This window comes from Labrus bergylta, chromosome 15 (genome assembly GCF_963930695.1).
Source record: "Labrus bergylta chromosome 15, fLabBer1.1, whole genome shotgun sequence".
In the NCBI taxonomy this organism is placed as follows: Eukaryota; Metazoa; Chordata; class Actinopteri; order Labriformes; family Labridae; genus Labrus; species Labrus bergylta.
In genome coordinates, this window is record NC_089209.1 from 13,783,187 (window position 1) to 13,811,107 (window position 27,921).

The 27,921-nt window shown below is 41.7% G+C and overlaps 1 protein-coding gene across 6 annotated transcripts; it reads right to left on the reverse strand.

Annotated features, from left to right (window-relative positions):
- Position 1: 1 nt before the first annotated feature.
- ppp1r13bb (protein phosphatase 1, regulatory subunit 13Bb) lies at positions 2-27,725 on the reverse strand. Of its 6 annotated transcripts, none has more exons than XM_020647378.3 (19): positions 27,351-27,725; positions 26,905-27,067; positions 19,938-20,085; positions 18,510-18,629; positions 18,025-18,095; positions 11,259-11,360; positions 9,348-9,522; positions 8,944-9,143; positions 8,692-8,832; positions 8,270-8,462; positions 7,616-7,744; positions 5,567-5,697; positions 4,986-5,433; positions 3,915-4,699; positions 3,684-3,821; positions 3,456-3,589; positions 3,175-3,341; positions 2,794-2,993; positions 2-2,139 (listed from the first exon to the last, which is right to left on the reverse strand). In XM_020647378.3, exons 2-19 carry the CDS (start codon positions 26,911-26,913, stop codon positions 2,098-2,100), a joined length of 3,333 nt encoding a protein of 1,110 aa, XP_020503034.2. In that variant the 5' UTR covers positions 26,914-27,067; positions 27,351-27,725; the 3' UTR covers positions 2-2,097. The 6 variants fall into 6 exon arrangements, with proteins under 6 accessions (XP_020503034.2, XP_020503033.2, XP_020503035.2 ...); XM_020647377.3 differs by having other exon boundaries at positions 8,668-8,832; XM_020647379.3 differs by lacking the exon at positions 7,616-7,744 and having other exon boundaries at positions 8,668-8,832.
- Between the last annotated feature and the right edge of the window lie 196 nt (positions 27,726-27,921).

Below are 27,921 nucleotides of genomic sequence, written 5' to 3' on the forward strand. Positions count from 1 at the left end.
ATTCATCATGCCAGAGCCTCAGTTTTATTGATCACATTTACAGAATTGAATGTGTGAATACAGCGTTTATACAGAAAGCGCACTTGTCCGTACAGCAAACAGACACAATCCATATCTCCTCACTCTATGTACAGGTGAAGCCAAGATAAAGCCCGGCCACAAGCACACTTGGCATTACACTCAATCACTCAAGGTTCAGAATAAGATAAGGGTCTCTAATGTTAAACGATGTGACAGATAACACACGTATCAATGTTTCTGGTGTGGGGCATACGTGAAGGAAAAGAACGGGGACATATTCAAGATTGTCTGAAGCTAATCTGAAACATTTGTATTTCAGATTAGCTAACCCAAGAATTCAACCTTCAATTTAAACGTGCTGATGGCTTTATTTTGAAAGTTCCGGGCCGTATATTTTTGCTTGGTTCAATTCCCAAATGAATGCGATGTCGATACAGAGGGAGAAATAGAAATATGATCACTGGTTTCGAGAGTGTAGCAGCACCATGTTGGTCCTGAGATTCTGCATTTCAGTGTTCGCTTCCATTTTACGGCCACTGGGGAAAAAAAAACTGCAACATAAGTTGACCAGAAACCTACTGTGGAGCAATCGGGGGGAAGTTATTCAGATGTTCAACTCTCATGTGTATGAGTTTACCATTTCATTCAGAGATACTGCTTGTAGGTCTTCTTGCCATGTTCACAAGATTCATTAAAACGAAAGAAAAAAACCTTGAATAGTGACCTCAGTAAAAAATAATACACCTCTGAAGTATGGTTATTATAAATGCCTTGAACAATTAAAATATATCATACATGTTGAAAAGGAGAGTTAGTCGATAATAAAGAAAATATACAAATTGATCACACCATCGAGAACTGGGAGCTTTCTTTTTGTTGACCTCACATCACCGTTTCCAATGTCAACTTTCTGCAGTTCTCTGTAGAACACAATCCCCATCTGAATTTGGCAACGCTTTCTTTTTTGGTAAAGCAAAAAGTACTGCTCGTTACCCATTTCCATGACGGCATCTTTTGGACTGCAGCATAAGCGCTGTTCATTTCAGGAATAATGAAGAGTGCTCGAAATAATCTCAAAACAGCTTGATGAACCAGATTTATCGCCTGAGGCCTCACTAAAAATACGGTCGTGGACTTTTGAAAGTTGGATCTTTGTTGGATTTGTTCTGACTGGCCTGTGTAGATAATACTGAGGAAATGTCTCACATCTTCCTCCCAACCTGAAATAGTCCTCCCTAAGTCATGAAAATATCTAGAAGGACTTTTTTTTTTTAAGATCAGTTCCCGGGAGTTGTTCATCGTCTTTGATCGCAGCTCTTTCGATTATCTTTCTCTCCATGCTACACGGTAGTGCAAGCTCGCTGGGAGTGTTAGAATTAGAAGTGTTAAATCTCTATTCCTCTTTGGTGGTAAGACTACAAGCAAAATCAGACACAGAGCGTCAACTTCCTGCATTAGTGAATTAAAAAGGCGTACTACAAAAAAAACAAATAATGTCCTATAACTGTAATAACATATCAAGTGAGAAAAAGAAGAAGCTTCTCACCCTCTGAGATGATTTCATCAGTCACCATAAAGGGATATTAAAACCAGTGCCGACAAAGAACTCGTTAGGAAGATACTGAAGAAGTGTGAACACTGCAAGAAATACTGAGTCAAGGGTTAGTGTTTTATTCTTCAAGTTGATGTCTGATACAGAGCTCACACTTAATAAGGGTCAAATAAACGTAGGACAATGACACTGAAAGAGGTTAAAAGGTGTGTTAGAAGAAGGGGGGGGAGGGGTGTTAAAATGGAGTATAGTTCAAGAGGTTTTTTTCGCATTTGGAGTGCTTGTGTTTTCTTGTGTGTGTGTGCGTGTGTGTGTGTGTGCGTGTGTGGAGATGTAATTATGTGTATCAGAGTTCAGTGCTTCAGAGAGAAAAGGATTTGTGTGAGAAGCACAGGGGCAGGGCACGGGAGAGGAGGGGACGTCATGGCCATTGGGGAGAAGACCGAGCACCAGGCTCCTTTTGTTCTTTGCTCTTTATTTTGTTTCTAGTTCAACTGAAAGCCAGAGGCCAGCAGAGTGACACACTATGCCAGGGACCGCTGGCGAGGCTTGATCCTCGGATACAGCTGCAAAAGAAAAAAAAAAGAAGAGGAGAGTTTTTAACATGACTGATTTCAGTTGCTAATGTTTGTTACTTTGTGAAAGATTTACCTCAACGTTGCATGTATGTATTATACTAAACCCATGGAACAACAGCCCTAGTTTTTGCACCTATGAAATTTCACCTTCACTATAAATGTCATGGAGGGGTAATGGGGGGGGACAAAGTATCCCCCCCCCCCTGTACTGCCTTCAAAGTAACAGAGGCTTCACAGGTGCAAGACGGGATTGGCGGAGCCAGCGGGGGAGAACAGTGCTGTGTGTATATGTGGAGCAGCCGCTTATTCTCTTCATGTCGTGCTTCCCCAACACTGTGAGGCACTGTGAATTCATAGACTGGGACACTAATATTAGGCTGTTGTGAAATCACTATGGATGTACAAAGATGTAATGATGGTGGAGCTTTGTTACAACACTGTTGAGTAATCGCACTCTGAAAGGGCTGATGGACAATCAACCATGGTTAATGACGGTTATTGATAAGTTAGAAGAATCTTCAGAGATCTTACAAAGAAAAAACAACAATGACATCTAAAAAAAAATCAGTGTAACATCTGCCTATGACTAATGTCGACTTGTATAAGACTACAAATGTAAGAAATGATTTAATTTGTTGTTACCCCCAGCAGGTTGCGGGGCACGTAGCCATCGTTGTCCTCGAGTCGCGCCCACCACCACTCCGTTTCACTGTCGTCCTGTCGTCTCAGAATAGTAATGGCGTCCCCCTCGCTGAAGGGCAACTCATCTGAATTCTGAGCTTTATAATCCCACAGAGCATACACGGTGCCCTTGTTCATTACACCCAGCTTTTCCTGAACACCTGCACAACATGAGCCAAAACACAGAAAATCTAAATGACCATGTACTGAGCACAAACCAGATAAAGCAATCAAAACGTGTAAAAGCAAAAGTGTTTTTCCAAGTCTGAATCGGTTGCTTGAAAGTGACATTTCAGAAACACATTTGTGGAAGCTAGCCTGACTGGTGGGGTTGTTTCTCACCATATAGAAACTGGGAACACTGGATGTAGCCCTCTTCCATTTCCTCGCACTTATCTGCAGCAGTCTCCACGTCACTGATGGTGCTGGCAAAGATGGCGGCCCCTGACTCGACCAACAACTTGCAGAGGTGAACACTGTTGCAGGAGGCGGCACAGTGAAGCGGAGTCCTGTGTAAGAATGAAAGAACAAGAAAACAATGGACAAATGTCAAATGATGACAGCCGGTCATGTTGAATCAAACTGAATGACACTGATTTCAATGTGTGGTCATTGCTACTCACCATCCGTCACTGTCTGCAGCGTTGACGTTCACACCAAAGTCCAGCAGGAACTTGACTATATGGTGATGTCCTGCACACACTGCGTTGTGAAGGGGTGTAATACCCTCGTCATTAGGGGTGCTGGGATTCTCCACCTGGTTGGGAAAAAAAGGACGCAGAAGAAAGGATAAGTTGTTGTCCTACGTGCAAGTACAAATAAATCAAAATGTATGCACAGTGGCATTGTACCTCATAGATGATCCTCTGGACGAGGTCAAACTCTCCCTCTAAAGAGGCATCAAGAAGAAGGGCCAGAGGGTTGAATTTCACCCTGAAGCCGTGGCCGGTGCGCTCAGAGTTTGGTTTCTTTAGGTTTGTGCGTTTCTCCTGTGAGGTAAAAGAGGGGAAGTCTGAGTTAGATCTTGTAACAAAGGAAACTCTTTGAATGGAATAAGTAGTCAGTGTAAGTGCGTCTGTCACCAGGTGCTGTGAGCCCGCCATGCCGCTCTCTTCTGGAGTCGTGACCTCCAGCACAGGGCTGGGCAGCAACGCTTCAGAGCTCCCCATGTTGTTGTTGTTGTCGTCCTCCGGTGCCTCTTCTTCATCCGCATCCCCCAGCCCTTCGTGTGGCGAGGGCGGCGGCTCGTTGTCGTTTGCATCGATTGAAGGAGTCTGATCATCAGAGCCCAGCTCCTCTTCCCCTGGCGGCGGCGGTAGTTGCATCTCAGAGGGGAGGTTGCCGTTGTCTGTGTCAGCCACAGAGTCTCCGCCCACATAACCAGGAGGATGACTCGGCTGATAAAAAGGCGTTCCATTACCTGCACCGTTACCACCTGCTGACCCGCTGACTCCGTTTCCTTCTATGCCTCCTGCGAGCGTATTAAATCTCTGGTACAGAAGTTTCTGGATGTTGGGTCCGCTGGGGCCCTCTGGCTCTGTGATGGAGCTGCGCTTCTTGAGCGGTCTGGGAGCGTTGGCTAGCTTTTTGCGGAGCACCTCGAGGTCAGCGTCACTTTGGTAGCGCAGTGGGGAGTGTACCATGGGCGTTAGCTTGGTAGGGCTGAGCGGTCGCGGGATGTTCTCCACACTGGGAGGAGGAGCTAAGGGTTCTGGGTGCTGGAAGAAGTCATGATCATCAAACTCTCCGTCCAAAGTGTCCTCACCGCTGGGATGGCCTTGGAGCAGGGGGAAGGCGCCTCCTGCCTGGGCGAAAGGCAGAGGCGAGGGGGGTGTGGAGCTGGGCGGGAGAACTGGCTTCCCATATACTAAAAAAAAAAAAAAAAAAGTGGAAGAAAGAGTGAAAAGATTTTAGAGGGTATAGAAAGAATCAAAACCTAAAGCTTTGTAAATTTTCCAATAACATCTAAAACAATACATTCTCATATCTACGCTGAAACAAGCACATTACTGTTTGTCTAACTAATTATTTCAAGTGACTATGGTTAAGATAACACAGCGTGCTTGTTTCATGTTTGCATTTTTGTTTTTCTTCTTACTCTTTATTTTCCTGTGTATTGTCTCCCACTTTGTTTCTTCTAACTCAGCTCTTACCGGCTTTCAGCGCAGGCTTGAGTGGTTGGCTCTTTGGCGCCGCCTGCTGGAGATACATGTGATAGATGGAGCTGGAGTTCATGGTCGGCGGGCCCTTTCGGGGCGACTGAGGCCGTGATCCTCTGTCTGGGATGAAGGGACGTACTGCCACAGCTGGCGGGGGATCCAGTCGCTCGCTCAGCCCGGGGGGGAAAAGAGGTGCGTTAGGCTGGAAGGTGGGGCTGGGTGGCACCGAGATTCGCTGCTGGATCTGCTGAGAAGACGAGCCCGTTGAGGGGGGGACGCGAGGCCAAGCAGGAGCTGGCGGGAGTGGACGTGGGAGAGGTGGTGCATCCTTACGGCGCTCCAAGGAGCTGGCTGAGTTTGCAGTGATGAGGTGGGAGCCATAGGGGGGCGGCTGTGGTTTGGAAATGGCAGGAGAGGACACGACCATTTTTGGGTCTAGCACCTGTGAAGAAGCAAAAAAAACCCATGGACTGTAAATAACAAATAGAAATATGACTTGAATCATCATTCATTTAATACAGGAGGTAACTGGACTTGTATATGCATTAAGTGGTATAACAAGAAGGAGAACTAACCTTTTCTGCACTTAAAGCAATGGGGGAGCCTGAGGGAGGGCTCTTGCCCTGGGTATCAGTCCCTGAGTCTCGTCTCTCAGGAGGCTTTAAAGATGTACTCGTCTTTCCTGCAGTCGGCCAGCCAGTATCAGCTGGGGCGAAAAAATGGGACACAGTAAGATTGTTGCAACGCAGAAAGAAAAAAAAAAGCCAATGAGTGCGGGGGGTGTGGGGAGCTTACGTCTGTTTCACAACTCGGGGGAGTGAAAAGCATGACCACCAGAGCTAGGTCTAAATGGTTACAGTTCATTTTTCCACATTTGAATTGCGTCAATTTGTGTGAAAAGCCACATGAAGAGTAATATTAGTGCTGATCTTCCAAAGATGTGTAACTCACACATACAATGGAAGCTGTACCATTTTGACCTGATAGTGGGATTAATTGGAAGGTTCAGGATTTTGAGAAACATATCCTATTAATCAGAGAAAACTATAATACATTTTAAGCACTGTCCTTGATGTCTGCGTTCAGCGCGACTCCTTCATTGTTTGCATGTATAAATAAAGATAATGGAACAATGAAGCATTACTTATCATTCTTTGGGAGGTCAGGAACATAAAGACCGTCTGTACCATTTACATAACAAACTAAAAAGAATAGACTCGTCTTTTTTTGCGACTCTTAAGGAAGCACTTTCTCAAATGTTTCATCATATGGTCAAAGTCCATGGTGCCACAAAACATCTGGAGCGTTTGAAGAGGGGCTGATGATCAATAGGACAAAAATCCTGAGCCTCCACTTATCAGCAGTGATGGCAATGAATGTTTCTGCATTAGTATTCTGCTACTGCGGTGCTTTCATTTAGTCATGAAAAGTTTTCTTTTAGTTGCCTCGGGTAATTATCTATTAAATTACAATTTAGTTAAATAGGTAAGAACTGCCACGGATTTTAGAACGGTGTGTCCCTGGTGCTTAACTGATAAGAGTGATAGATATATGTGCAGCGTCAGACAGCAGGGAGAGGGTGAAGAGAACAGAAAGAAGATGATAAAAGGACAACACAACAAAACAACAGCAATAGTTGTTGTACAACTGCTCAGGAATTCGTACCAATGAAAATAAACAAATCTGAAGTTTGTTGATAAGCTTGTTATAGAAAACAAAAAGCTTTAAAAGCATTTAAGATCTCCTTAAATAGTTCATTAACATAAAGTAGATCTAAAAGCAACTTGCTTTAAAGCTTCTTTAAATGCAGCATTGCCATAAAAATATAACGGCATCCACACAAGACCGTTCTAACCTTAGCCTAAATCAAAACAGCTTGATCTGGATCCTCACAGACGAGCCTATGATCTTTTTTAGCCTCAGTTTATTCCCTCATGCATGTTAGGTGTTAAAATGACTTCTCGCAGTTTGGTTTGTTGTGGGAACGAAGTGTGCAGGGTAGAGCAAGACAGGCTTGAAATGTTATGGAAGTAGAACAAAAGCCAAAAATATTTGGGACTTTTCATGTGTCAAATGTACAAGGCACTTAACCCATTGAACCTTCTCAAGTGGTCGAACACACACACACAGGGATCAGCAGTGCTTTCAGATACAATTAGGGGTGTGAAATCTTCTGCAGATGGCAGCAAAGTGTTTCAAGATTGCACCACCCGAGTACTTTGACGTCATTAGCCAATCCACAGAGGAAACACTCCAAATAAAATGTCAATATGTTCTCTCTCCAGCTCAGAAAAAGGCCCAAAGCTGCACTGGCAGGAGAGTGTTATGAGCCCAAACAAAAAAATGCATCCATCAGTCAGTGTTTGTTCAAGTTAACTCGGCTAAGATGCTCTCCTCCTCTGATTCCTCTGCTGTCCATGTAAGCTGTAATTTGTCTGCTGGAGAGAAATCAGTCCCATTGTTTCTGAAGAAAAAGAGTAGTGGGTCGGAGGTGTGACCGGGCAGAACAAAATCTTATCCACTATTTAATGGATAAGGGTGTGCATGCTGATGACCCGGTGCTCATAAGGATAGAGAAGGTTCAGGAAGTGCCACCCTGTGCTAATGCAGCACTGTGCACTCACGGGACGTGCCGTCAGAGCCAGTGGAGGCTCCAGTGCCCGGGTGCGATTCTGGAAGGGATGGGGGTACCGGGTCCACAACGATGTCTAAATCAGACACCTTCCAAGGGCCGGAGGGCTTTCGCACACCGTCTGCCCCAGGAAGATCAGACCCCCCCCCCCATTCACCCACACCCAGCGAAAACAGAGACATAACAAAGAAAAGACAGTATAGACAACGTGAGAGAGAAGGACAGGGAGAAGAAGAAGAAAATCACAGGAAACACGACACAGGAAGAGAGGAAGGTTAGAAAAGGAAGGGAAAGTACATCCCAGAATTCAATTCAAGGTGAAGAATAAACAAAGAAGTCGGGTAAGAAGGAAACAGAGTAACAGTTTGAGCCCAGGAGGGAAAATCAGACACAGGCTTTTCATGCAAGATGTGTTAAATGTGTAGTGGTGTAAGACTGCTGCCGCTGGGACTGCAGGTATCCAAGCTACTCTTAATTTGAAACTTCCATCTGCCTCTCTACTTTATGAAACTCTGCATGATTCGTCTGTTTAATGAGGGCCAAAGTCAAGAAACATACACAAGTTTGTACCTGTCTTATGTAAGAGCTTCATGTTTTACTGAAAAATATAAAGCAATGAAAAACTATTTTATGGGTTGTAACAAACCTGATTTGGTGCGGCCATGGTTGGCTTGGTTATTAACTCCCAGAGTCTGAGGCTTCAGTGGATCAGGTGGCAGGGTGTACCCTCCCTCCTGTCGGCCCCCTACTGGGACTTGGATGTATGGCCCGACTGCAGCGACACGGCCCAGAGTGCCAGGAGCAGGCTGGGGAGACGGAGGCCCGTTGGCTCTGTTCAGCTATAGGAGGAGAAAGTCAGAAAAAGTTTCACATGTTATATGTGTTGAAAGAGAAGTGAACATAAGGGAGGACTTAAGGGGACACTGGCAGAGAACATCTGCAGTGTCTGGGGCTGATGAAGCCTGCAGATGGGAGACTTTTGTCTGAAGCATTCTAACAAATAGAGTCTTAAAGATGAAATGTGTTAAGCGCTCTTAGTCTTACAGGAAGGTTCTCTTTTTGACGTGCCTCAGCTTTTTTCTTGTAGAGGCGTTCCCGGAGCTCACTGATGCGCTTGTCCATCAGCGTTACTTCCATGTTGCGTTTATTTAGAAGCTCTTTCTGTTGCTGAAGCTTGCTGTTCTGATCCTGGTTTAACTTGTTCCGGATCTGTAGAAGATAAAAGCGGATTTAGACACACACACATATATCACTACAACAGAAGACAGCACCGTCACTGCACCAAGCATTCACTACATGTCGCACTGATTTCTGTAGTACCTGAAGCTCCTGATAGAGTTTGCGGAGCTCCAGGGCTGCAGCACCCGTTACTTGACCACCCAGGGTGGACTGTATGCCGTTGAGCTTCCCCCTCCGCAGGTCCTCCAGCTGCAGGCTGAGCTGCTCCACCCTCAGCACTGCACTCTGTAACTCAGACTGCTTCTCTTGGAACAGGCTGCTAACTTGCTCGATCTCTGCCGCTGGATGTAAATAAATGAAGAAATCACATGAGCTCATTCCTGATCTACATGCAGGGAGGGGGGACTTCTTTAAAAGCACAAATGTGTTGCATAAAAAATTTATTCTGTCTGGTTTGTGGATTTTCCTTCTGCTCTCAAGGTATGATGAGCCATTTTTCTTTTCACTAGAAATAGATGTATGTAAGTCGATATATCTATACATACACAGGTTTCCATTGATGACCTTGCTGTAGTCCACCTGGCCTCTCATTGCCCGAATCTTCTTGAGCTTTGCCTCCTGGCTCTCCACGCGGTCCTTCAGCCTCTGCAGCTTCTCGCTCTCTGAGACGGTTTGCTGCTGACGCCGCTCCTGCTGCTTCAGGTAACGCAGACGTTGCTCCTTCAGAGAAAGAGACAGTCAGTAAAATGTAATAAGCAAACAGATAAATCACGAATAAATCATTTTTGGAAAGTTTGTCACAATGATTTGTAATAATAACACAAAAGCAGCAAGGCGACGTCCCAAAGCTTACAATATATCTCAGTGGCAGACATCCCTGAAAACTCGGCTAAAATCGTTCTACTGTATGCACTCAATGAAATGCTGTCTGAAGGCTGAAGAAAGGGTCAGATGACTACATCTCTTCACCCAACTGAGATCTGCTCCAGTTAAGGTCCTAAAATAGGAAATGACATGCCCAGGTTTCCAAATGACTGCAGGGCTATCAGTGGGCCTACTTTTTCAGTCAACACAACAAAAAAAAAAGCCAATAAACTGATTTTATCCGCGGGTCTAAAGCGGGCTCCATCCTGCATGACTGATCAGCGCACCACAAGCACAGCGGTCAAACTAAGTCACTGTGCTGAAAAGCCAGAGAGACTGACGAGGCAGAGAGGTTTAGTAGTGGTTCACCACGTACCTTTTCCTCCTTTTAAGAAATGTGTCTTTTGCAAAAGCCGGTCTGACGAAGGTTACAACCATTGTCCTTAGTGTTTCAAATCACAAATAAGTATCAGGCTTGATTGACACTCAAATGTCTGGGCTTTGGTTTCTCTAAAGATTTAACCAAAAACTCTGACAGACTGATGATAGTGTTGCCTCCAGTTTTATTAGTCAAACAACCATTTAACCCTTTCTCAGTCTTGACTGAATTCTCTAGATGAAACTATCACTACAGCAGTCAACTGAAAGGTCACAGGCTGTTCACGGTTGAGGCCAGGCATTAAAAACCAGCCTGTGTCTGTGGGATCAGACTAAATGACACAATATCAGACTTATCCACACCTTTCTAATTACCTACTCTTGTCATTTCAAACAAGAAATGACAAGCTCTGATTGGTCCATGTAGTCTAGGGAAGTACAGATCTAACATCTGAATAACAGTATCAGCCCGTACTGGCCGTGCTGACATATTATACCTTTTTGAAAATAATTAAACTTTAAAGGATCGCAGTAGATGGCACATATCTGTTGCCTTGAAAGAGAAAACACAAGAGCTGAATAAAAATCCCTACTTATGTTTGGAATGATTCATTATTTCAATTTTCCATTTTCTTTTATTTGACTGTTTTTTTTTAATTATTCATGCCTTACAACAGTCCTAACAGCATGTGAGTGTTAGATATAGCTGTGCGTTCTCTTAGAACTGGCTGTTACATTCTATAGTGAAAAAAGAGTATTAATGATTTTATAAAATAAGGTTTTTAATGAGCTGTGTAAGAACTGAACATTTCCTCTGACCGAGGTTCTGTGAGCAGGCTAAAGAAGCTGAAAGAGTCATTATTTTATGTGAAAGGCGATTTAATTCAAGGTATTTTTGTAAATTAGTACAATTGAATTAGTGCTGACTCAAATAGATAGATAGATACTTTATTGATCCAGAGTAATGAAAGCATGAATGACTTAAACAATGTTTAATATAATACTAATAATAGTATTGGGGGGGGACAAATAAAAACAAAGATATAATCAGCTGTTAATCAAAATTGTTAATTTTCACATCCGAATCGGCGTGACGGCCCAGATTTTCTCAATCGATCACATCCCTATTGTGTCTGCCATGTTGAATTAAAGACTCCAGTAATATCTAGAGGAGTGGTGGAAGGTGAGATAAAAGAATAAAGCCATCATGCTACCTTTGCAACGAGCATCTGTTGCTGTGCCTCAATCTGCTGCTGCTGCCGGGTCGCCATCTCCTGCAGCTCTGACAGTGTGAGCTCCACACGCTGATTCCCCACCTACACACACACACACACACACACACACACACACACACACACACACACACACAAACAGACAGATAAACACAAGAGCTGGTCAACACGCTGAAAGGTTAGCAGAGGATTTTTGATGGTGACACTACTACTAACTGAAACTACTAAGGACAAAGGGATGATCATGATAAGTTTAAGATGAAAGATGAAATGTAAAGATAAGGTGGGAGGTCTGATCTTCTTGGACTAAAAATAAAAACCAGGGCATGACCCATCATTTATTTTTCACCCTGTGGGAACGTCTTTGAGTATGATGACACACTTACAAATATACATGACTCTTCCTCCAGCCTAAAAAGAAACACTTAGCAGCTCTGAGGTAAAGCCAAAAGGTTAGTATTCAATTGGTCACAGTCATACCTTGAAACATGTAAATGGTAGTTTGCTGAGCTCAAGAGTGAGAGCCTGTGCAGAGTCGTGTATTTGATGAAGCTTAATGACAGGTTATTAAAACTGTAGCTCGCAGGACAGCGTACAAGGATAAAGTACGTAGTTCATTCTTGATGTAATTACAGCTTTAAGACAAATATGTTAGGACACAAGTCTAAAAAAAGAAACGTCAACAAAAATGTACATAAGCCTGAACTACAAGTTGAGCAAAAAGCAATCTGCTGTAATTAATAATTATATTTAAAAGGTATTGCAGTAGGCAGAAGATGACTCAGCAACAGAGAATCTTTGTGGCATTGTCAAGAGGAAGAAACGAGACACCAGACCCAACAGTACAGACGAGCTGAAGGCTCCTCAAAGCAAACTGCCATAACACCTCAGCAGTTCCACCGGCTGATTGCCTCCATGCCACGCCACAGTGATGCAGAAATTCATTCAAAATGAGCCCAGAACAAGTATTGAGTGCATAAAAGAACATACTTTCCTGAAGGGTCGACATTTCTGTATTATAATTCACTTTGTATGATTGGTCTCATGTTATATTCTAACATTTTAACATTGTGGATTGAGTTATACGCTGTAATCATCAAGATTAAATTAAAAAAACAGCTTGAATTATTATTATGTCTCATTAATCTAGAATATATTAAAGTTTCACTCTTTGAATTAAATTACATGACAAAATGTCATTTTTCACGATATTCTAACTAAATGAGCTGCACCTGTATACTGTTATCTGTTTCTTATGTTTGTTCTTGCTTGGTTTGGTTTTTGGTTGTTTGTTTGTTTTGTAGTGTAAATTATAATATAGACACACACAGCTCACCCACTCTTAAGAAACCCCTAGCAGAAGTTGCAGGAAAAATAAAAATTCACTCCCCCAAAAAAAAATCACCAATAAAGTTTTCCTCTAAAAGCTAGAAATCTTCATCCATGAGTTGTTAATGAAAAAACTTTTCTGCTGAATCTCACAGCATCAGTTGGGACAGTATTTACACCGGCAGACTTCTCATTAATAAAACAGTGAGCGATGAATACAGTCCTCCGCACTACAAGCAGGACTGATACACTCAAGTGTTTCCAGACTTTGCCCTTAAGAAGAGAAGAAAGAGAGAGAGAGGAAGGGACACGATGCAGAAACTGTCAAATTGTTTCTCTACACAAAAAGCAGACTGAAAGAAAAATCTAGAAATGTTCGGATAAAAAAACACTATTATAAACATGAGAAGGAGAGTTAGAGACGGAGAGAATGACTACATGGATGGTAGATTTGACTTGGGCCTGTAGACTTGTGCATATGATATGATCATCAACATGCTAAAGAAATAAGATAAAGTCCAGGGTCCTGATTTCAAAAACCTCTCAGTCTGACATCCTGTTTTATCTCAGTTTACCAGGACATGTCAATAATAAAAAAATATATATTGTGTATTAAGGGATACATAATTGTTTATGATTTATTTGTTTGAATGCTTCATCTTCCTGTGAGTTTTCTCTATGGGGGATCAATAAATCTGATCTTAAATGATCTTCAGTTCTCCAAACTCGGTGTAGTAATAAGGTGCCACCTTCTTCCTCTTGAAATATTTTCCCGGGGGTTGTAATTGTAAAAGACATCCTCTCGGAAAGGGAGGGTTTCCTCTCCTTCACAGACGTGATTAATGCCTCCACGTTATGAGAAATGACACAACCAATAGGATATCTCCTATCTTTGAAAACTTGGTGAATCGAGGAACAGCACTTTGGGCAATTATTATTTTTTGCACTGAGGCCCCGGGTGAAACAAACATGTCATGCAAAAGACCAAAAAAAAAAAAAAACGTTTGGACAGCTCTTCCTCGATTAGAAGAGGCAGACACTTCTGTGAGTCATGCTGTCTGAATAAAACATGAACACGCCTGATTTGGGTTTTTTGGTATATAAATTTGACTTGTATGATATTGTGAAGTGAGGCAACAACATTATAAATGTCATCCAACATCTTGTCTTTAAAAACACTCAACGTGTGTGGACCGTATGTTGTTCAGACAGCATTATCCTACCTTGCATTTTTGAAGCACGTAAACATAAGAATGTGTGTGTGTGTGTGTGTGTGTGTGTGTGTGTGGGGGCGTGACTCAACCACAGTTGAGCTGAGATGGGAGAGAGCGAGGGAAGCCACTGGCACAGATACCAGCACGCTCAGATGCACTCAGGCAACACTGCATCAGTGACAATTCACCCAAGGGAGGAGCAGACACACAGACAGACACACACACGAAAGCTGAGTGAAGAGCTGGAGAAACACCCGACTGAGCAGAGGAGGAAGGACGACGGAGCAGCCACAGCGTGTCTGATGAGGGACGTCGTCCCACTGGGAGGCTACATCACACCGCCCAACAACTGTGAGGATTTCTAATGACTGAAATGGAGCGCAGTCCAGGATTATTGCTGGATGAACCCAATGGAGATCAGGCCAAAGTTTCAGAAAGAAGATGGTTATTAATGACTAAGGCCCTGGGTTCAAATCAGACCTCGACCCTCTGCTTCAAATCATCCCCCTCACTGCCCTCCCAAAACGGCCTGTCTCTCTTTAGCTGTCCTAGCAAATAAAGGCAAAAAGGCCCCCAGAAAAACTTGTTCCATATTCATTTTGTTTGATATTTTCCAGTTAGTGAACTGACTGACTGTGTTTCTGGACTGACATTTGTAAGGAAACAAACAATCGTTATAGAGACATCATATTGGGGCCTAAGGAAATTTCAATCAGCAGAGCTATCAGACATTTAAAGACAAAATCATCAATTCTTTCCTGAAAAAAATCAATTAATCATATAAAAATCAATTTAAAAACAAAAAGGTTACCTCAGGATATTTTAAATAAAAAGCATGTTCAGACCAACTCTGTTAAATGTTGTATTGGCCAAAAATAGAGCTGCAATAACAAACAATTTAATTATTGGTCATTAAGTTGATTATTTTCCCCATTAATCAATTTGTGACCGATTCATAGAAAAAAAATCAGACATGATTAATAGCGAAGAATGAAATGTTACATTTAGTTTCCCCTCCTTACATTTGAGAAGCTGAGTCTTTTTATATATTTTTGCTCAATTAATTCCCGAAATGATCAATTACAAATCCAAAAAGTTGCAGATTATTTTTCTTTAAAAAGGGATGCTTTAATACTAACACTTAACTACCGTCACCACTTGTGATCTTTAAAAGAAAATGTAAACTGTGTGCAATCACTGTAGTGTTCCCTTCAGGCTCCTCTGCTCTTTACAAGGCTTCGACCCTCTCAGAGGATGATCATTTCTGCTGCCTGATGGAGAGAAAGCCCAGGGGGGATTTAGGCAGCAGCCCGTGGAAAAGCCAAAGCAATGATCCTCTTAGGGGCGGTTATATCATCCAGCAGGCTTACTGATATAATCCTCTAAATCAGATATTAGGAAGGAATTCAGACACAAATGAGCCTCAGCACTTGGGAGGTTAACCGAGCTGACCATGTTTACCTCTATGAGTGAGCAAACACTCAGTGTGTTTATACACAGTTAGAAAAAGTCGATTTATTGTGTTAGTCTGATTCAAACTGGACTTTTAAAATGCATGTAAATGTCCAGCTGGAATTACACTACATCAAATTTGTGGAAGTCAGCACACCTAGTTGTTGGAGATTGATTAACTCCTGAACGTAAACGCCTCAAATCGAACCCAAACTGGCCTGTGTGTTCTGCACATGCTCCACAGACCCTGCTTCAGGCTTTGACTTGGAAGATGTACTGCATAAGTGCATAACAGAAGTCATGTTGTCGTCTGCCTTCAGATATCACCATAAGCTAGAGGGATAGCGTTCTTCGCATTTGAACCACAAGTAAATAGTAGAGCATGTATGAAATGTACCGAGCTGTAAAGCTGTCCATGTTTTCTATGTTTGATATACAACCAACACTTTGCCATTTCCTAACTTGTTAGCAAGGTCAATTAGAAGAAGGTCCAATATTGACTAAATGAAAGGGGGCAGATGGCCACCCACCAAAGATTAGTTTGACATTTCCTGTCAATTAATCGATTCTCCCTCAGCGCGTGTATACTGGGACAAGGACAGTATTCTAATTAAATTTCCTGATTGAGCTGTAACCATGGCTGAAGTTAAGTGAGCATGGAAACATACTGATTATAAACAAGATGTTTTTGCTTGTCTGCTTTGATATAATCTGTTTATCGATAGCTGACTTCTATATTCATAAAAACATTTTCCCTTGGTGGTACTTTCTCAACAAAAAGTCAAACATTTATGAAAAAACTGAATAGCTTCTGGTTGCTCTTGTTCCTCAACCTTTTTTTTTTTTGTACTAAAACTAAAAACCCTCCAACTGAGGCTTGGCTGGATTGTTCCCTCCGCCATTAAGGTTAAATTAGCTACGATTCCTTGACCAGAACACATTTCTGTTGTAAAATCTGGGACAGATGGTTGGAGAGAGAAAGGATGCTGTGCCAGAGGCTGCTTTTATCAGAGTCATTCGCATCTCTGAGCACACACTCTTCCTAAAGCTAGAGCTCAACATGCACAATAATGGGATTACCTCATGGGGAAATATTGGTTGTTTGGAAAATGGGCCAGTCCTGTAACACAAGGGCCGGTCATGTTGTGCATGTTACCAACCACTAATTATCCACAGATAGATACTTCTACCTCATACAAGACAGATGTTATGTCATTACTGTGCACCATAATAAAACCTTGAAATTATCTGAAAAACACAACCTGACATCGTCCAGTTAAATCTGAGTCTGATAATGTAGATGTAAGGAAAGCAGTAGAAGTCTTCAAGAGAATGGTGGCCATCGCTAACACTTTGTCTCACAGTCCTTGAAGAAAAAACCCTTCATAAGTATAAAAAATAAAAATAAAAATAAAAATAAAAACACTCACTTAATGTGAGTTAGGTCGGTAGAAAGCTACTGAGATTTCAAGTGGAACCCAAATTAAATAACAATATTTTGCCTTGACATTTACTGTGTTTGTACTTGGTTAATTTGGTACAACATCTGTCTGGTCATGTACTGAAAATAGTTCATCACATCACGAAAGTGGAAGGGAAAATGTACAGTGTGCTGTGCTGGCATGACAATCCATTACTTTGAGGTCTGACAGTCTGTCTGCTTACCGTCAACACAACTGAACCAATGACAAGGTGATGGCAAATGCTAGCTAGCCTGAAAGAGTTTCAAAATGGCACGTAACAGTAAAATTAAAGATCAAAATGTTAAGTTTTGCAGGAATCAGTGATCATTTGACAATCTAAGATACCCAACTTCTACATTCAGAAAGGAGATACAGCTCTTTAAGTGATGGCCCGTTAGCCTAGCCTCTTAGCTTCCAATTTCAAAATGAATCAAAGCAACTCTAACTCAAAGTACTGGTATTTACACTTGAGTAGCAGAGCTCAATTCAGTACATCACCAATAACTTAAAGCTAGTCTGCAAAATTCAGTCACTTGGTTTCTCTCTTCTAAGCTTCCTTCATCAACATCCTCTTCCGGCTCTTCCCCTCAGCAATAATGTCCGTACTGATGATATCAAGTTGGACTGGTAACAGGAGAATTGTGACTTCAGGGCCTCAGGTTAAAAAGCTGTGTTGTTTACACGCTTCTTGCAAAATATCGACCCAAGTTTCAAAGTGACTTCAAGGGAATTAGACCACAGGGATGAAACCAAAGAGAATACAATCTCCTGCTTGCAAGTCAGACTGCCTTATTGGTTTTTGGAGACATTGTTTTCAGGTAAAACACATTGAAGTTATACTGCGTCATCTGAACAATGGATTCTAACAAATGGTAAACAATGTTAAACGAGATACTTGGATTAATATGTAGACATTCAGACACTTTACTTAAAAGTTATGACCATGACAAACATATTTTGTGGGGTTTGGATTTGAGACCATTTTTCTGATCAATTTAAATGAATAAGATAGTTTTGTCATTGTCACTTTTTTATTCCTGTGTATGCATTCTCTCTCTTTCCTCTTCAGATAATGCAGGACATCATTATGGCCTTTGTACTTGGTTTCTTCTGCTCTTTATGTATTTCATTAATGATATACAGGGCTGTGGCACTATGTGTTACACACTTAATATATAACTCTCATTACAGCCCTAATCTATGCATGACAGAAGGCACCAAATTAAAGTGAGTGATTGCAAGGCCAATTTCTATTTTAACATCGTTTAGATAGTGCTAATTAAGTCTCACCCCGTTCTCATTGTGCTTCTCTCCAGTGTTCCCACTTCTGCGACTCGTCTGATCCTGAGACTGCTGACTCCCTGCAAAAAGAAACAGTGAACGTCACAACGCACAGACAGAAGCATGCACACATTCAGCTGCAGATTCAGAGGCTACAACCATTGTCAGGAAGAGTTTGAAAATTCAGCGACATGATTGCCCATGACAGAAGGATTAAAGAACTGGGACAAGCATTGCTGACCTCAGCCACCTAACTCAAACTTTTCATACGAAAGGCTAGACAGGAAGAGGGATGCAAATTATTTAAAACTTCAAAAAAGAAGCAATTGAAAATGGTACACTTCTGCTATACTTCTAAATATTCCCCAGATAGCTTGTTGACAACTTTGCTGCAAACATCTTTTTCCTATTGGGGTACAAAACCTACTACATTAAACCTGAAACAGATTACATCACAAAGAGATTGTTCTGTGACAGAATGTGACAACACGCACCCTGATCGCTGCTCTCAGTTGGCGAGTCTTCATGCCGGAGGAAGAACTTAACTTCTTGTTTCCGAGGCCCCCATTTCTGCAGATGTTCGTACATCATGTGTTCGAAGGGGATTGCTCGCTCTACAGAGACAGAAATGTGTAGCACTTATTAGAAAAAATGCTGACGATTGGAAAAAGATCACATGTACTCATCCTTTAATTTGAATGAAAGATCAAATGTGTCTGCTGAATATGAAGCTAGCAGCTGGTTTGTTTAGTACTCAGTGAAAACAGAAGGGATTAAATGCTGGACACTTTCTTGACTGGCTAGCTGTTCCCATATCTCCTGTCCATGTGCTAAGCAAGCTGACGCTTCATATTTTTAAAATGAGGACCTTCTGCTTTAAATGCAATAAAAATGCAATCCTAAACATTACTAAGATCCAATAAAAAAATATAGTGAGTGAGAGTGTTTTTAGACCACTTTCTTCAATCTAAAGAATCTGTATTAAACTACAGAGGCCATTAGCTGGATATACGTATATACACATATGTAAATGCGTGATTTGAACAGATACCTGTATTAAATTAATTAACCTACAACACAAAAGTTACACAGCAGGTTAATGCAAACTTGGCTTAGGGAAAAGTGTTCATGTGTGGTGTTCATGTTGAGACAAATGTAATGATTGAAAACAATCAAGCAGAGTAGAAACCATCAGAAAAACTTATTTGCTGAGCTACATCATGCTGTCATCAGATTATGTCTTGGCACTCAAGTGATGATATCTCTGGAAAAACAGGGACCACTAAGACTGATGGAAAACTGTTTGTCAAAACAATGTTGTTTTTGCATTTGAAGACGCTGTCCATCAAAGAAAGACCAATAAACAAAGAGACAGAGACATTGAAGGCGAGGTTTTAAGGAGGTTTTAGGGGTAGACCGCTGCATTGTCAGGCAGCAGCCCACACAATTACATAACGTGGTTTAATAAAGCCTCAGGGCTGGGATGTTGTTTCCAACAGGGGAGTGGCCCCTCAGCGAAAAAATGCTGATAACACCGGGTATGTCAGCACGACTCTGGTGACGGGAGCAAATCGTCTGGACCCAGAGGAATCTGCTGTGACAGTGATGTGGACTGTAGCAGCACATAACCCCTTTTCTGACTCACAAATCTTTACTTTAAGTGAATTATTCCAGTCTGAAAACAGATAAATGGAATTGAAGTGTGTTTGTTTTTAAGTTTGCCTTTCTGTTTTTGAGGCTTTGCAGCTCGCGCTCTTATACATGCATGTTTTTACATCAACACATGAAAGTACATGAAACGTCAATCCCAGAAATAATGGAGTTACAGATTACTTTGCCTTGACGCACACATCTGGTCACACTCACTGTTCTTCCTCTTTTACACGACAGTAAGGTTCCATCACTCTGAAAGAGCAGCTTACCGTTGCCTCTCCACACCTCGGCCAGGTGGCAGCCACTCTCGCCCGGCTCTTTGCAGAACTCGACAACGTCTCGGCACGTCGTCTCAGGGGTGATGGGCACCTCAGTCAAAGCCTGCTCCCCGTCGCTGAGGTACACCGTCAGTATCATCTGAGAGACAAATACAAACAGTCAGGAGAGAGAGGAGGACATTTTATGGACCTACTGACAGGGATAAAGAATAGAAGAAATTTGGATGTGACGCACCATTTGAACACATAAATACAAATTAGGGAAAAACCATTCACACTGGCAGCAATACAGAGGGTGTTACATGACAACTTGCCAGTGTGCTGACACTCGATTTTTGAGTCCACAGGCTAAGTCTGATAGTTTTCGGCTGCAGGTGGACTCATGCCTGTACCTGCCACATTTCTGTTTACTTTGATGAATTACAGCCTGCCATAGTCTTGAAGAGGTACAGTTTAGGCAGGGAGGTAAGGCATAGCAGTATACAAGCCTCCACATGCTTCTGTCTGTACTCGCATAACAGCAAGAGATGAAAAAGTAATGCTCACACTTGTTGAGTCTATTGGGCATCTGAGGAAACAGAAGATTCATCCTAAATGCTACCTACAGAATGACTAAATGTCATCGGTTTTAGAAAACAGGATAGCAAATGGACTGAATTGAACTGGCATGCAGCATCTTGGAGCAATCACCTGAGAGCTCAGAGGGCTGCAAGTGCTTTTTGTAGCTGCCAGTTAACAGTACAATTGTTTTCATACAACTTCTAATCCAACATCCTCAGCAAAATGGCAAGTTGATGAGGAAAAATGGCTGCAACATATATAAGACCTTTTTACGGAGCCATACAACCCTGCCTGCATAGCTTAGCTCGACAACAAAGGTCATGGTTAAAAACCCAATCAAACTGATGGTTAATAGAGAGCAAACAATACACTTGGATCTAGTTTCTTAGCCATTGTATTTAGCTTTTGGGAGAAGACAGCATGCTGAATATTCATCTACAGTCGTGCATTTCATCCACATGATGATGTTTTTCCCTCTATGGTTGCAGGCAGATTTATATCGTTTCCTGTGGAACAAAGCACTTTAGGAGACGGGGTATGCCTTCCTGTTTCATGTGACAGGGCTCATTTTTTGTGTCATTCACCACAGAAAGAGAGGGACTTTGAAATGTTAGTGCAAAGAGCCGAAATAGAGAATATATATCAATGACTATGCCAGGAGCTTGGAGAAAGGTTGGAAATAAAGTAAAAAGTACAGGGAGTCAGTAAACAGAGTAGAAAAGGGGAAACTGGATCCCAGTATTTCAGTGTTTCTTTTCAACCTGTTAGACTTCCAGTATTTGAACATCCTTCAATGGCTGAATATGCCACAACAGTGTGGAATTAAGACAAGGAACAAACTAAACTTAACACAAAGAAAACAAATGATTAAAGCTTTAGGGACACACTTATCTCTGCCCATACGTCATCATACGTGTGGTGCTGATTGCTTAGTGACTGTTTTCCTCCAAGTGAGGAAATAGAATATTTTCAGTTTCAATAATCCATTTGAAATTCATATACACTTTGAGCACTTCAAGATAAAATCATCACTAAAGTGTATCTACTGCAAGAGAGACGATAAAAACAAACATAATTGCGGCGCAGATGGCCTAGTGGTTAGGTAGCGCCCCGTGTGCGGAGGCTATAGTCCTCAAAGCAGGCAGCCCAGGATCAAGTCTGGCCTGTGGCTCCTTTCTTGCATGTTATTCCCCACTCCATCTATTTTCCTATCAAAAAAGGCAAACATCCCAAAAAAATCATCGATCATCAATCATAATGCTCAGTTACCATTTTGACATTTAAGGTGGCTTGATTGATTCACAGCATCAACCGATGCACTGAGTAACATGAAAAGAAAACACTTTTTGTCAAATAGCAGCCATAGACTGTATAATAGAGGCACAGTGAATTTTCTCTAGTGTAACAGTGGAGAACAACACAGAAAACATGACTGCAACCTAGTTGACTTTGAGGCTCTATTGAATCATTTTGTCCAGATACGGCCCTTCTACAATCCAACATTTCTCGAGTATGCAAGATGGGGATCAATGTCAGGTTGCGTTCCCATGCTTGTGCTCGTGCATGAGCGACTGTACCACGCCGAAGCCCACCTCTTCCAACTGCGCCAGAGCCAAAGAAGTGTACTGTGCTTCAGCACGGTACAGAGCACTGACTGGTCAAACGAACTGGACTCTGGGGGTCAAATGTGCTTGAGCAACGGTACAGATTGCTTAGTGTGAGTGCAACCTAAATAAAAAGAAATGCACAATCCAAAGGTTTTGTTATCGCTCACTTGCAAGAAGAACAATCGCAATACTTTGTTTACATATGGTTTCCGATATCAAAGCCAATGTATAAAGAATTGGAACAAAAGTGCAAAGCCGACATCAATGGCTGGCTACGTCAGGCCTATTACACAGATGACTCTGCTTAAAGGGTAAGACAATTAAATGTATAAACTGCCATTCAGGTGTTTAACACATGCATAATTCAGTAGGTACTTGAATGTTTGTGTGTCCTCAGGGTTCACTCGTGGTGCAGTAATAACTGTCAATGTTTTCCACCGTCATTTAATATCTAAGTTTGGACACAGAGCAGCCTATACGTTATTACTCCGGGATTTTCTCCGAGACAAAGTGACTCATCTTTTGTAATAACTGTGTGATTCACTGATATTTTCTGCAGCAGTGTGACTGACAACAACATGATCACTCGAGTCAGTCTGCAACTTTACTCAGTTAATTATGAGCCTCATACTTTGGTCAATTATGACACCATGCACGACTGATGAAAGGGTAGCAGAAGGAAAAGGTTATTTTTAGGTGATGCTCTCCTTCATTCTGTCTGTCTATGATTTCACGTCACAGTGTTACAGTTTCATTTAACAGACGCTTTGGCCCAAGCGATACTTTACAAATCTCCAGGGGATACCAGCATCTCACCAGCTGCATAATAACATACAAAAGAGTGAACATCATAGCCCAGTGAAGCCAGCAACCGCATCACTTTGAATACAGATAAGAATGGAGCCATTCATTTAATCTGTACTGATGTGAATATTCTCTTATTTACATTTTTCTTACAAACTTCTCAATGTGGGAAAAACAATAGGGGGAAAGGGCAATTGTGGCTATAAATTAGGATACAACAATTCATCCTGCTCAAGATACAAAGAACAACATACTAAATATGATTAAGAGCCAGGCAAATATTCCAGACACACAAATAACCAATCAGGCAACAGGACTGAGGTGCAAACTTGGGCCTAATTTAAATTGCAAACAAAAAGCCACAGCCGATTATTCCACAATTTATCTTCACATTACCAGAAAGATGTAGATGTAGAAAACAGAAAACGCCGGCGATCCGGCTAACTGACCACTGGAGAAATACCAACCGCCCTCACTAAGTTGCGTCTTCCAGTGTTCCTGGCTCTTTTGACTGCCCTCCGTTTCCTCCTGATCTCCTTCTTTGGTGGCCGGTGGTGCTCCTTCGCCCAAATGGGGTTCTCCTTGGAGAGGCTAACGAGGCCGCGTAACACTATAGTCACAAACCTCTTCATCCTAGCACTGCCGCTTTTGCAGACGTGTGACTTGATTGTTATGCCATCCTGAGCAGACCTCAGTAACCGACAGCGTTGCATGCATTGGAAAGAGTGCTGCAGAGGAGACTTGGGAGGAAAAACACTCAGTGTGTGTGTGTGTGTGTGATTCTGGTAGGGAGGAGGGAGAGAGAGCTATCTAGAAAGAAACAGTAAGAAAGAGAGAGAGAGAGAGAGAGAGAGAGAGAGAGAGCAAGCAAGGGAGAGTGGTGGGTGAAAGAGGGTGCAGACAACTTCTTTTTGAAAACTGTCCCTTGGTCGTGCCAGCGTCTGCAACACTAATGATAAGTAGTAATATCCTTCATAGTAATAACAGAACAGTTTGGCAACAGCTGTAAGGTCAGCATCATAACAGGATGATTGTCTTATGCTGTTTTGTCTGTACATGACATTAAATGTACCGTAACCCTCTTCTTTTAACTCCTGAGATGGAAGGAGGATTGCTTGGCTGCGTTGTTCTCCAGCAGAAAGATTCAAACAGGCATTTCTTATCAAAACTCCTGTCAATCATTTCCTCACATAGACTCAAAAAAAGAAGAAAAGAAAGGTTGAGAAAATAAATACTGAGCACGTTCATGCTTTCTGACTGCACAAATATCTTCAAATGCCAAGAATGCAAGACACTGCAATAGAACAATTCAACTCCCAAACGAAAACTACTCTCATTCAAATACATTAAACAATAAAATAATTTTAACAAACACAGGACCACAAAGAAATAGCTAAAGCAAAACAGTTTTTAACTGTCATATATGTTCTGTGTATGTCATGTTGTGTATTGATTTGTTATTTAGACATTTCTGTGCCGACAGAATGCCCACCACTGCCTGTTTACTAGTTAAAATGACAGTGAACCTTTTGGAGAAAAGATAAGGTCAATGTGACGATGTAAGCAAAACAACCAACCAGCCAGAAAAAAGTCCAAAAATGCCATTTTCTGTCAAACATGCATATGATAATCTTTCCAGTCACTGGTGCACACATCTTTTTTCGCTTTGAATTGAAATTCTAAAAAAGATGTTCCCTGTTATTAAGCTGGATATAACCCAACTTACAACTACACTGGCTCTGCTCTTACAGTCTAATCTAGCAGAGCTTATATGTCTAGACCCTTTAAAGAACAAAAATCTTTGATAATTCACATTTCTATCCTCCTGAGATGTCCTGCTTTATGCTTAAAATGACCGACTCATGAGGTGCTTCCCATTCAGTTCCCGGCAACATTTCACTGACTGCTTAGAAAAATGAAGTGTCCCTTTGACTGACAGCTGACTAATGTTTATCAGAGGATCATTAAAATTAATCTAGTCAAGAAATGTACCCTTTTTCAACCACTCAGAAAAGAGTTCTAGCTCTCCTACGTCGATGGAAGTTGTTTAATAAATCACTATTTCTATCTGTTCTGGCTAATGTTGAACTGAAAAACTCATATCCATTCAAATGTGTTACTGTTTTAAGAATGTGTGCTTTGTGGCATTTCTCTGGTGGCCTGACTGATGTCATTTTCAAATCTCCCAAAAATTTTCAAAGTGACAATGAGAATCAATGTTTACATTTCCTGTAAGTCACACTGTGCCCAGCTCCACTGTGTGAGATTAATTCCACTTGACAATCTACTCAGCTCAAAAGTCCCCCTTAACAACAGAGCATTAGTCGACGCAGCCACACAGACCTAGATCTGCCAAGGTCTCATTGGCCACTGGAGTCACGCGAGACCCGAGTGCAGGGCTGCTGCCTCTCTGCTCGACTGGCTCTTTGACTCTGATAGCCTGTTGGTGCCACAGGGAACAAACGTCCACGGAGGCTCCCATCGCAGTCAGCCCGGCCAAAGCTGCAGCGAATATGGAGCTAATTCCCTGTAACTGTGTATTCATGAGTCCTCAAAAGCCGCTCTGAGGTTGTAGAGTTAAGCTGTTTCAAATGACGACAAACAAACCTACTGTGTGTGTGTGTGTGTGTGTGTGTGTGTGTGTGTGTATGTATGTGTGATGCTCTATTTTCAACCAACGCACACTTATTTGAAGAGATAGCGGGAAAAGACAGAATCTCCATCTATGATGACACTTTAATGAACCTAATGTAAACTTATCCCACTTCTGAGTTCATGTTCCCCTCCCTGAAAGTTCAAATGGGCTACTATCCCTTTCCCACTCCCCATAGCTGCATTCTCTGCGATAGAGATAACAAAAGAGATCCCAACAAAGCACAACTGCAAAGGGTTCAGGTATGCTATTCTAACAAAGTGCAACTTGAACATCAGGGGTAACAACAGAACCACAATGGGTCTTCATGTGATGTGTGCCAAAGCCCACTAGACATGCTGCTATAAATAAAGCTTTTGTTTCACCTTTTTGCAAACGTAAGTGTGTTGTTTTTGTCAAGATAGCAGTGGTCGTTATGGTCTTATTCAAAATACAGTGGTGTAATTCTACTTCTTTACTGTCATCTCCATGTGAGGCTTCAATACTCTTGTAAAACAACGGTTTTAACTGAAGATTAAAACTGATAAAACTTAGTTTTGTTTCATGGATCGGTTGTTTCATGTATGTTTTGTATGTGTTTCCTTTCTTTCATGATGTGCTTTCTTAATCCTTATCAAGAGGAGATTATAATTTAAAGGAACATCCCCCTGGTTAAATAAAGATAAATAAATACTTATTTACTTGAACCTACCTTGACAAAAAAGGATTGGACACCTTTCTGCAGCGTAACCTACTCTCACATAATCGTACTTTTAGTTTCCAGGAGTACATTGTCTCCTGACAAAAAAAAAAAAAACTCATACGAAAGAACTTCTGAGCCTTAAGTAAATTAAATACAACACTTCTTGATATTATTTAGGACAGCGTTTTGAGAAAAGTTCATTCAATACATCTTAAGACCTCTTAAGTCATACTGATTCTTTCTTTTAAATGGTTCTGTTATTATTAGCATGAAGATTGATAATGTAAATCCTGCTGCTATGGACAGATATAGTTCACAACAGATAAAGCCGTAGAAGATTTCGCTTTTTATTCCTTAGAACCTGATCTCTGATACAGATAAGCTCATACACAAAACTCTCAATATTGCTTGGACTTTCAACTGAGCTCTTCAAGACTATCATGTGTAAATGAACAACCCCACAAGCCACAACAATATGAAATTCCAAAAGCACAATTTTGTCAAACAACATAATACTCATGAAGGGAGAATGGCATATGACAGTTTTCACTTGGGAGCAAAAACAGACCAGGCTCATGATGACTTCCACAACCATAACAGGACAGTCTGCAACATTTTTATGTTAGGATTACAGGGGTTGTGTGCACTTACCGGCATCATATTGGCAGCTCTTGCAGGTCAAAACTAGGGGTGCATCAGCAAGTTGGATCACGGATCTCCCACTTCACTTCGATGTCACCGCAGTAGAGACCCACCTTGCTGGTTAAGGGTTCTGGTTACTCCAATGTGACAACCAACTGGGCCTCAGTCCTCTCTGTAACACAATAAACGTGGAATTCCTTTAAATAACGCCACTATCACTACCTACTATCAACATGCAAATTGTTCGATGGTTGACACCCCAAATAACACCTCATGTAATCAGCCACATGCGTAAATTTAAATGGCCCAGGCGTGGCTCCGTGCAGCTGCTGCTACAAACAAGCCAATGGTTAGCAAGTCAGTTAGCTCGCAAAGCGACGTTTAAAGCGAGTCACAACAAGTTGGAGGCAATGACTTCATTTTACAAAAACAAAAAAAATGTTCGTGACACTCACCAATGTCAGAGACAACACATTGTTCCAGGGAGTAAATCTTTGCTACGCTGCTGTCTACGGCACGTAGCTAACCGGACCAGCTGTCAGCCAGCCAGCGAACGTAAGGAGTTAGCTGTGTTAGCTGGTTTCAGAGGCGGCTAAAGGACGGTGTGCAGCGCGAACTCTCCGCTCTCCAAGATCCTTTGGCTTGCATTTGCTGCACATCGGCACAAGCTATCGATGGAGTGTGTTTTAAACGAACAAACACGAATAAATATCCATTTAAAAATGGTTAAGTCGTTTATTTACGATCGCAATGAATCATCGTTAGCAGGCTAGCAGAGCTAGTTGACGAAAATACAAATAGCTGGAATCCAGTTGTTGACGGTGGGAGGGGCGGGGCTACACCGCAGCAGCTGAAGCTTCACGTCGACGTAAAATATCAAGAATGTAACGTCACCCTTTTTCAATACTAGTGTGTGTGTGTGTGTATATATATATATATATAATATTATACTAATAATAATATAATATATATAATATTATACTACTACTAATAATATAATATATATATTATTATTATATATATATT

Excerpts from the sequence above, each read along its gene's own strand:
- ppp1r13bb (XM_065964064.1), bottom strand. The coding sequence starts at position 23,550 with ATGAAGAGGTTTGTGACTATAGTGTTACGCGGCCTCGTTAGCCTCTCC. Across the intron at positions 18,630-19,937 it reads CGAGGTGTGGAGAGGCAACG|AGCGAGCAATCCCCTTCGAA; the intron begins GTAAGCTGCTCT and ends CTGTCTCTGTAG. Across the intron at positions 9,144-9,347 it reads GGTCATCAATGGAAACCTGT|CGGCAGAGATCGAGCAAGTT; the intron begins GTATGTATAGAT and ends ATTTACATCCAG.